The sequence below is a fragment of the Coccinella septempunctata genome, chromosome 2, assembly GCF_907165205.1.
Source record: "Coccinella septempunctata chromosome 2, icCocSept1.1, whole genome shotgun sequence".
Lineage (NCBI taxonomy): Eukaryota > Metazoa > Arthropoda > Insecta > Coleoptera > Coccinellidae > Coccinella > Coccinella septempunctata.
In genome coordinates, this window is record NC_058190.1 from 49,672,016 (window position 1) to 49,683,550 (window position 11,535).

The 11,535-nt window shown below is 37.3% G+C and overlaps 1 protein-coding gene across 1 annotated transcript in view; it reads right to left on the reverse strand.

The window, feature by feature from the left end:
* LOC123308416 (retinal homeobox protein Rx1-like) overlaps positions 1-398 on the reverse strand; it is a 54,956-nt gene extending 54,558 nt beyond the window's left edge. The window contains exon 1 of the mRNA XM_044891050.1: positions 204-398. Coding sequence (XP_044746985.1) covers positions 204-396 — 193 coding nt within the window. The 5' untranslated portion in view covers positions 397-398. The remainder of the gene's footprint in view (positions 1-203) is intronic.
* Between the last annotated feature and the right edge of the window lie 11,137 nt (positions 399-11,535).

The following is an 11,535-nucleotide window of genomic DNA, read 5'->3' on the forward strand; positions in this document are numbered from 1 at the left end:
ACAACCGCGATCTCACCAATTTATCGCTAAATTCACCCTTCCTTCGCCCAAAAATTTCATACAATTCAATTTTCCACGCGGCTCAACAGATACAACGCAAATACACATGAATTCAGCCTCGAGATGACCAAACGGTCGATCGCGATCCGGCTCGAAGGACCAAGTTCGCGAGCGTCCCGCCAAAATCAGAGGCTACTACTCACCGGCGCTCTCGCCATTTCCCGGAGTGATCGAACCTTCCCTGTCTTCTTCCTTCCTGGCCAAGCCCAGGATATTGTCGATGGTGTGCCTGGGTCCGACGGCGTTTGAGCCGGTCATCATCCTCGTAGCGGCCTTCGCGTCCAATCCGTAGCCGAGGATGGCCGAGGTATCGTCACTGCACCGATTCGAATCCATGGCCCGGCTTTAACTGACTGTTTAACCTCAAACACGCTGGAAGCGTTCGGGGCGGCCTGTAGGGCGGGCTCCGGATCGTTCCCGCCAATAAAAAGTCTGGAATCGCCATCATGGAGTCCGGGACGAGAGAGAGAGCGAGAGGGACTTTCAGTGTAGCCAACAACTATATTAGACTTTAAATTACGGTGTGTAAATTCTGGGAACTTGCTGTCAACGAGCAGAGCTAAGTCAATCATGTTATGGACTCCCTACTTGTAGGGTTAACCAATCATCTGCTATTAACTTTGACTGATTAAAATTATTGCCAGAACAAACTTAAATGAGGGTCGTATATATTGCGTTATCCTGCACGTTGAATTACTATCAAATTATGTTGGATGCGTAATATTTGTACGTAAAGAGTGGCCATCAAAATTTGTAGTTTACGGAATCTGACATTTTTTGCCAACCCTCCATTAAGAATTCTATGATATTAATATGTAATCAGTTCCATCCAAATCTATCAAATTGTCTATCGAGTTGGAGAAAGCAGAGTATTTTTACCTAGGTACCTATATTTCTTCAAAATGAATGAAATCACCAATAAACATTCTGTCCTATGTAGGTACATAAAATATTCAATATGGCGGAGCTAACGCCCCCCTAAATCCAATGCGATTCCATGAACATGAAATTTCAAGGCTTAGTACGGATCTGATTTTATTTCTGCATGAGCGTCATCGGTCGCTTGAATACAGATTAATGTGTTCAGCACACAATCGCAAAGTATAGATATCTACGACTTGTCGAAGGTTGTAATTTTTTCGATTTTTGTGATGGTGGATGAAGATTCCTGTAACAAGGGGCAAGGGTAGTAAAACAAGGAAGAGATTGTGGAATGAAAAGTCGATATTATTCGAGGATGAACCAATATTCAATATACTCTGTGAGTCTTTCACTCATACAAATTCTTATTTTAACAATAGCTTCTTGAGTTCAAAAGGAACACTCTTCTCCTTTACCATTTTTTCTCAATCGGCAGGGTTTAAAAGATACAGGCTGTTGAAAAATCTTAAAAAATTGTTTAGTTCTATTTCACATATGCAGACGATTTTATCGAATGAAATGGATTTCGGAATATAGTTTTTATTTCATGAAATTTTTTTAACACAAGACATCACCCACGTCTTCCAGTTCTCTCAAAACCATTACATAGAACACAAATACCAAAAATTCAAATAACCTATCTCTTGAAACTGAGTAAACGGTATATCTAATGAATATTTGAACGTTTTGTAAAATAAAAATATCCTTCATATTTTCTCGTGTTTTCCAGTAATGTTCATAAATTATAAAGTATCTATCTGTGAAATTTGAAAAATTTGGCTGAGTACAACTTTGTTTAAAAGATCCACAGATGTGTAGTGTCACAGATTTAGCTGTACCTAGTTATTCTGAAGGTAATTTTGTTTTTTCAGGGGTGGCACAGGTCATTATGAAAATTCAAAATGGCTATATATTTTTATCAGGGCCGAATCGGGAAAAATAGTAAAGAAAAAAACTGTTTCCTTCGACCTCAAGAATCTAGTGTTAATATATTTGTAGGTACGAGTCAAAGACTCACGCTAGTCACGCTATATAAGTTCTTCTAAAAAAGTTAGGTACCTACCTAGGTACATGTAGCTGAATAAATTGACAACACGATACTACCAGTACATTAGTACAATGCTAAAGCATTGTTAGCTAATTATTACTCTCAGAAAGACTGTGCAGACTTCAAACTAATGATGATTACAATTTTCGAGAATGATTCAGTCCAATTCCATTAACGAAAATCTTTAATCATGTGTTTTTCACACAGTTATTTAACATTACACGTGTTTCGCTGTCACAGCAGCATCTTCAGGTGGGTGTAGATAAACTTTACTTCATCTTAAGGAAAATCACATAGTGAAAGGTACAGTTTTTAGTTTTATTATGGATTTTCACCATCAAGTATCATAATTCAATTTTATTGATTAGATTCTAAACCTATCCTATTCTGCACCACACTTTGGTCCAATGAAAAAGTATGACCTAGCTTTAATTAAGAAAATATATTTCTGAAGAGAAATAATGAATAGAAGTTTGAGGCGTCTAAACGTCCAGCCTATAGGTAGATACATACCTGTTGATAATATTTTTTCTCAAAACCCATACTTTCAGCAAAACATGATATCTAGAAGAATTTATTTGTTTAAAATGAATCAAGCTATCTGAAATTCAATTTCCAATGGTAGGTAGGTAATATGAATGAGGAAAAAGTTCCTTGCGAAACAAATTTTAGGTGTGTGTATATTCAGCTAACTTTTCGTAATTTCTGTGAAATGAATCTTTCTCTCCTCAGACAGAAAACTCCGCAGCCTGCTACCAATTCCTCTTCGATAAACCAAATGAAATCAACGAAATAATGATTTTCACAAGCAGTTACCCCTGGCAGAGATTGCTCAATACCGAAATTGAATTTTATGAACAGACGCTAGGTTATCGATAACTCCATTAAATTTTCTCTCATCGAGTTTCAATCGGAGCTCTAACAGAAATTAATTTTTAATTGGGGAGTTTCATGTCGAGAGCTCTACGACGCAGCATTGGTTATTTTTCAATTAAATTCACATTCATTTCGTTTTTCGCTGAAAAGGTCCAATCGATACCCGTCTAATTTGGCGAATGAATAAACTGATATGAGCCTAAACAAATCAGCCTTCATCTATTTTCGACGATATTGCTCGTTTTTTAATTTTTTGCGAAAAAAAAATTGATTGGAAATTTATTGAATACGCTAGTGACGGTGCTGATTCGATGAGGCAGTTTACAGTTTTTATGGGATTTTACGGAAAATCTGACGTTATATTCGAGTTTTTTTGGATTGCAAATTTATTCTAATCCCAAATTCATTTCGATGATGATTGATGATATATATTTGCGATATGTATATATCTACCTACCTTATTTTATTTTTTTGAATTCAACATCCTGAATATATGGCATGAAGAATCATTTTCTGATGACATGGCCTGATGTAAAGTTATAGACATTTTCTTCCCAATTTTATATCTATAATAACTATAGGTTTTTTGGCCTGAACAAATACAGAGATTCAGAAAATTCTTCACTCTTTTCTTTCTCCTAACACTCTATGAATGTTGGCCAAATCGCCACCCCTCTGGTTGTTGATTCATATCCCAATGCACCACAATGAAACTAAGCCCGAATAAACCCTTTCACCCGTGGCCAAAGTTATAAGATATTAAAACTTTAAAACACGACTTTATTGTGTGTCTCCATCACTCAGCTCACTTTCGTATGAGATGACACATTGAAAAACTCCCCTAAGGGTGTTGGTAACAGTTTCAAGTCCGGTATTGTTGAAAAAACTTTAAAGAGTGTAATTTTCAGATTTAATTCTAGGTATGGAAAGGCCCTTATTTTAATTGAAACACTCCCCGCTGCGTTTAGCAACTGACATCTGGCAATAACATACTGATGATGATGTTGGGATAAAACCGACAATTGATATTGTGTAACTGCTTGTGGGGATTGTTCGAAATTGTTGCAGAGAGAATCGTATGATCCGATTTCGTATTCGTATCAGATTATTGAAATGATCCCCCACAGTTATGAATTTAATAATGAGGGATTTAACCAACAAGAGTAACAAGACTATTTGTAACTTTTACATGCACCAAATTAACTGATATTTTACTGCCATGGCAAAAAAAGTTTGGGTTGATGATGAAAATTCAGTTTTTCATACAGGGTGAGTCTTTGACTCGTACAAATATTTTAATAGTAGATTCTTGAGGTCAAAAGAAACACTTTTTTTCTATAACATTTTTTTCGATTCGGCTCGTATAAAAATATATAACCATTTTAAGTTTTCATAATGAGCTGTGCCACCCCTGGGAAACAAAATCACCTTCAGAATAACTAGCTAAATCTGTGATACTACACATCTGTTTCTTTTTTCGAATTTCACAGGTATATTTTCTATTTTTGAACATCAAATTACTCGAAAATATGGGGCATTAATCTATACGAGAAAATATGAAGAATACTTTTAGACACAAAACGTTCAAATACGAGGATATATTGAAAAATTCAGAATTTCAAAATATTTTAACACTCAACATATTCTCCTCTTAATTGGATACATTTATTATAGCGAATCTGCAACGTCTCTAGACCTTTCAAAAAAAATGTTTCTTCTTGCTCTGCAAACCAGACCTCCACAGCTTTTATTTCCTCCCCGTTGGAAGAAAATTTACGACCTTTTAAACTTTTTTCCAGTTAGGGAAAGAGATGATAGTCAGATGGAGACAAATCTCCATTAAGGGGGGTGTTCTAGTGATTCAAACCCTAAATCACGAATTTTTTGCATGGCAACATGAGATTTGTGTGCTGGGACGTTGTCCTGCAAGAACAAAACACCATTGGATAGCATTCCGCTTCTTTTCTCTTTAATTTTTTCCTGTAGAGTGGTCAGTAATGTCGAATAGTAATCTTTGGTTATTGTCTGATAAAATCATGCCACGAACTGCATCGGTATTTTCGAGGACTGACACAGAAACTGTCTTTCCCGATCGGCCATCATCTTCAATGGAAAATTTATCTCTTTTGAAGCTTGCAGTCCAATTTTTCACGGTCGCATACGAAGGACATTGATCACCAAGGGTATTAAGCACATCTTCGTAAATCTGCTTACCTCTAAACCCTTTTAAATACAGGTACTTGATGATTGCTCGATACTCCAATTTTTCGATTTTCACAATTTCGGTGGACATCTTCTTTCTATTATTTTATTCCGTAAGTCTGGTTTACTTTTTTGACCTCACACTTCACACTGACACTTCTAATGAGTTATTGTTCGTTGCTATGGTAACGTAATATCCAGACCAACTAGATATCAATACATCCTCGTATTCATTAGATATCTTCCAACTCAGTTTCAAGAGTTGGGTTCTTTGAATTTTTGGAACTTTTATGGTACGTAATGGTCATAATGGGAAAATTGGAAGACGTGTTCGTAAAAGATTCATCAAATAAATGAAAAACAATATTCCGAAATTCATTTTATTCGATAAAACCGTTTGTTGAGATTGAACTAAAAACAACCTTTTTTATGGTTTTTCAAGAGCCTGTATTGAGTCGAAAACTCACCCTGTATAATAGAGAATTTCAATTTTCATATATAATTATTTCGTTTTTTAATGCTTTTGATTTTCCAGTGATATTCCATTCCATATTTGTTTTTAATAAGAAACTAAACGGTGCTATATTGAATTCATTGATATATCATAAAATTCAATCAACATGTTTTATTCTAATTTCCATTGGCATTTTGTGTCAAAGTTTAGTATCTCATTCATCATGCAATCAAATTAAAATGAGATAGCTCGATCATCGCTGATTGGGCAGAGTATACACAGTGCGTTATGAATGGAAACCTTATATGAATAGAAATATGGTTCTATTCATAATCTCGTCATCTAGGTAGCTGGATTTGATGATCATCTCATCACAAGCCGCAGAAAACCCATTAGGGCCTAGATTCCGTAGGGATCGTTTTTATCCGAGGCAGATTAACACATACTCCCAAGAGCCCTATTATTATGCGCACCTCGGGGAGTATCTGTGGTGTGAAAAATCATACACAGCCTCGACAATGAACGAAGTGATACAGAACAAAGTGTATTATGAAAACGCGTCAATAATACATTGGGAGGTATTAGTGCGTGAAATCGCGTACACATCCCATACACAGTGTGAGCCAAATCCTCATTCAGCAAACATATAGTTTACGGCTTAGAAACATCGCACTCAAAACATTTTATTCACCGGAATCTTCTGAATGCCGGCAAAAAATTCGGGCCCTAAATGGGGCATACGGCGTAACGAGGAAATCTCCAATATTTCAATGGCAACAAACGAGGCCCCTTCTAAGCGCATAATATGCTTGTTCTCCATTGTGGTCAACTTGAAAAGAACACGGCATTGTAAATATCTAACCTTTCTTTTCTACGTGTCGGACTACTGTATCTCAAGAGGCTCCCATTCTTCCATATTTACACTATCTCTTGCGGATCTTGGCGCAGTAACAAGTATCAAAAAGGAGATTATCTTTTCTTGGGTATCGGGCGCTTTTGTTGCCCGCGGTTTGTTTGGATTTTGCGTTCTGTCCTGCGGAGAACGTGCCCGATTTTATTGAATTTCGGTTTCCGTTCGCATTTCTGGGGTAATTACGAGGCTAAGTACTTTATTGGCGAGATGCCCAGCTGGGTTGGTTATCTTGATTGCTCCGGATTTTGGCGGATGACAGCTGCTCTTTTCATGCCGCCGTTGAAATTGTCCGAATTTACAACAATTTCATCTGGTTTGGAGATTGCGATCTGGAGGTTTAACCACGTGTTTGGTTATATTGATACGGAAATATGAGAGTAGTCCGCTTAGATTCTCATGATATGGCCAGGAAGCTGATCTTTGTCTAACTTCTTTGAATGCTTCTTGAATCCACAGGAATTCTACACGCGATTTTAGTATTCGTTTGCTGATTGAATTTACACCAGTGTAGGAGAGGTGTAGTTTATCTACATATCCCTTTGACTATGTGAAGATAAACTACACTGTAAATCAAAGTAGAAAAGTGCTACACTTTTTATGCAAACGAAAGGACCTATTAAGTCGGTTCTATTGATATTGTTGTTATGAGCATCAAATTATGATCTTTATAGAGTTTTAAATTCAATACAATTAGTTCAAGGGTATATTCCCTGAGTAATTTTAGGGCAAAAAGTTGCAGATGCGGAAAAATATCAGAGGCTCATACAGTTTGCCGATGAAACAAGGGTTTTTCGTTTTGGGTTTTTGAATATACCAGTAGCACACATCAAAAAATTCCGGAGATTAGCTGGTTAGTTGATGACATTGATGAGTTCTACATTCTGCCAAAAAAAACTTTGAATTCATTCTGGAGATTAAATGACTTTTAAATCATTGATCTAAGTGTCAAAGTTTTGTGGTATTGGCTGTATTCCTTTGAACACTGAGAAGAGCAATAAAATCAATAGTTTTCCAAAATTCATAACCAGATCATTCATCTATACATAGCTACCAAGCATAAACCACAATGCTTTGAGCTGAGTACAGGCTGGGCAAAATTCGTTGTTTATTGGTGGGATCTCGAGAACTATAAGAGCTAGAAGAAAACGGATGACACATTTCCGAGCCCTTTTTTAGAGAAACAAAGAATGGTGAAAACCATAGCCACCAACGATTCTTCGTTTTTGAGTTATCAGCAAAAATTGTGAAAATCGAAAAATTGGAGTATCGAGCCATCTACTGATCTATACAAGTACCTGTATTTAAAAGGGTTAAGAGGTGAGCAGATTCACGAACATATGCTTAATACCCTTGGTGATCAATGTCCTTCGTATGTGACCGTGAAAAATTGGACTGGAAGCTTCAAAAGAGGTAACTTGTCCATTGAAGATGATGACCGATCGGGAAGGCCAGTTTCTGTGTCAGTCCCCGAAAATATCGATGCAGTTCATGACATTTTATTTTATCAGACCGCCGAATTGGGCTAAAACGGATATCTGAAGCACTGAATATTTCATACGAACGCTTTCATCATATAGTTCACGTCAATTTGGGCATGAGAAAAATTGCTGCAAAATGGATCCCCAAATGTTTGAATGTTGACCAAAAGCGTGCAAGGGAAGAAGCATCGCGTTCGATCTGTGCTCGATTTGAAAACGATGTAGACTTCTTAAACCGAATTGTTACTACGGATGAGACTTGGGTACATTTCTACGATCCAGAAACAAAGCAACAATCGATGGAATGACGACACTCTGGTTCTCCAAGACCTAAGAAGTTTCGTGTCCAAAAATCTGCTTCTTGCTTCAGTTTCTTGGAATTGCCATGGAGTAATCATGATTTATAAGGTTAGAACAATAACAGAAGATTACTATTCGACACAACTGACCACTCTACGGGAGAAAATTAAAGAGAAAAGACGCTGAAAGCTATCCAAAGGTGTTTTGTGTTTGCAGGACAACGCCCCTGCACACAAATCTCATGTTGCCATGCAAAAAATTCATGATTTAGGGTTGGAATTACTAGAAAACCCTTCTTATTCACCAGATTTGGCTCCATCCGACTACCATCTATTTCCTCAACTGAATAAAAAGTTGAAAAAGTCGTAAATTTTTTTCCAACGTGGAGGTAATAATAGCTGTGGAGGTCAGAACAAAAGAAACATTTTTTTTAAAGGTCTAGGGACGTTTTAGGTTCGCTGTAATAAATGTATCCAATCAAGAAGAGAATATGTTGAGTAATAAAATATTTTAACATTGAAATTTTGTTTGGTTCTATAGTAGGCTAAGAATTTTTCAATATATGCATCTTTCGATTGCAAGTCATTCAGCCTAAGCAGTAGTATTCCTTTTCCCATTCTTTCCTCTTACATATAGCATCGTGTTAAAGTTCTTGTCAAAGCTTATTTTTTGAATCATAACACCGCTAGATAGTTCCGCCGATGAGAAGTACGTGCTTAAAGAGGGCCAGGCTCTCTGACTTTTAATTCCCATATTACCTTTGTAGGATTTTGGAATTAAGACAGAGGTAAAGTTGTCGGACTGTTAGTTCCTCTAGGGCAGCAAGACCGTGATTTTAAAGCTCGATAAGCATTGCGATTTTCAACGTAACTCATTTCGGTGATAGAGGCAAGTACTTCACTTGAATCGATTGGAAGAACATTTCTTGCCACAGATTTGTGTAGTGAGAGACAATCAAGAGTCCAGCACCTATCCGGACAAGACTACTAGGATTGATAAGCTTGGTACTTGAATCTATTAAAGAAATATCTCATGACGTCCATCTTCTTCGTCGAGCGTCAAGCTTCGCAGAGACTCTGACTAACGCTTGACGCGTTAACGTGCCCGCCGCCTAACTAGGCCGTCAGAACTCTCATCCATCAGAGAAGACATAATGATACACCCGTATTCATTGACGGTTAGATTTATAAAGCCATCAGCGTGTAAACGGGGCGTTTTCTACCCGAAATAACGTTTTTCGATTGAAATAATTGCGTCCGATATGTAACATTATCAGGGCAGGTGAAAAATCAATATTTCCCGGCCGAATGCGATCCGGGATTGTCGAAAACGTGGCAACACAAACACCGAATCCTGCAGTTTCCATAAACCGATTTGATTTCCGTAGCAGGACTATGGCCTGCAGATGCTGCGCCCCCCTCTGCGGCCACGGACGACGAAGAACTAATCATGACTGCGGCCTCAGTTAGACTCTATTATTTAGTCAACTGCTTCCATTGATTGGCCTGATTGGAAATTGCCATGGAAAATCAGTGTTTCCAACATTGCTGAACGCTTGTCGAAACATTGTTAGCGATTCTTGGACGTATGGCGGGTTTATGTGAGGACTCTATTCAGTAACTTTCGACTGGACGATAAAGTATTAATTGGATTTGAAACTCGTGGCTTAGTTTCAGTTGGCGGTAATTACTTCCATGCATCGCTTGTGATGACTAGTTTTGTTACAAAATCAACTATAAAGTATATCTACCAATTTGTTGGTCCCAATACTACCGATTCCATTGTTGTCTTCAATTTTATATTTAATTCTCAATTTGTTTCGTTTAGGTTTTCTGAAGAGACTTAAATTTATGGAAATATTTATTGAACTTTAATGTCATCAGTTTCATTGCTTAATTTGTGCTGGGGATCGAATCAATATCTCACATAATTTTCGTTTTAACTTCTCTTCCCTAATGAGCTATAGACAGCTATGGTCAGGGAAACTGAGTTCAGTTTATCCCAGTTAGTGAAAGCGTATTTTCCCGACTCGTCCATATATATCAAGAAACTGGAAACATGTTCGGAAGACCGAGAAGTGGATGCTGAAGATCTACCACTTCTGCACAAGATCGGTTTCTGACCATGTCTACCTGAAGAGAGCCTTGAAGTACCTACTTGTGAATGTAGCAGCGGCTTTGAAACGATTGAAACAGTTCACCCAAGACTTCGAGACGTAAATCTACATTCTCGACGACTTTTAAGAAGGACGGGAGGACGTAGTTTTTCTTTGAGGAGGCAGGTTTTTTAACAGTAGAGTTGCTCTTTCAGAATATGCATCACGTTTAGATCTACGATAATTTACCTGGAATATAATCGACTCGAAAGATGATTTTCGAAAAATTCCTAAAAAGTTGGGTTCAGTTAAAACTTCTTCAAGACCGAAAGGTTGCGCCGAAATGAATGAAATTCTCAGATGTATTACTAGAAGAGTTGTTTTTTCAGAATATGTATCACATTTAGATCTACGAAGATTTTTCTGGGATATACGAGTATCAAAATTTGAGCTTCGAAAAATCTCCAAAAAGATGGGGCCAGTAAAAACTTCTTCAAGACCGAAGGGTCGTGCCAAAATGGATGAAGTTCTAAGATTTATAACTATAAGAGTTGCTCTTCCAGATTATGTACCACATTTAGATCTGCGATAATTTTCGTGGAAGAAAAACTACTCGCAAGTTGACCATCAAAAAATTATCATAAAGATGGGGTCAGTTGAAACTTCCTCAAGACCGAACGGTTGTGCCGAAATGGATGAAGTTCTCAGATTTATTACTAGAAGAGTTGCTCTTTCAGAATATGCATCACATTTAGATCTGCGATAATTTTCCTGGAAGAAAAAAGACTCGCAAATTGACCATCGACAAATTCCCAAAAAGATGGGGTCAGTTGAAACTTCCTCAAGACCGAACGGTTGTGCCGAAATGGATGAAATTCTCAGATTTATTACTAAAAGAGTTACTTTTTCAGAATATGTATCACATTTAGATCTGCGATAATTTTCCTGGAAGATAATCGACTCTAAAGATGACCTTCGAAAAATTCCCAAAAGTTGAGTTCAGTTAAACCTCCCTCATCCCTCAAGATCGATCACATTTAGATCTACGATGATTTTTCTGGAATATATGAGTATCAAAAGTTGTCCTATGAAAAATCTCGTAGAAGATGCGGTAAGTTAACAATTCGTCAAGACCGAACGGTTGCACCAAGCTCGACGAAATTCAAAAGGTATCCGTTAACAGAGTTT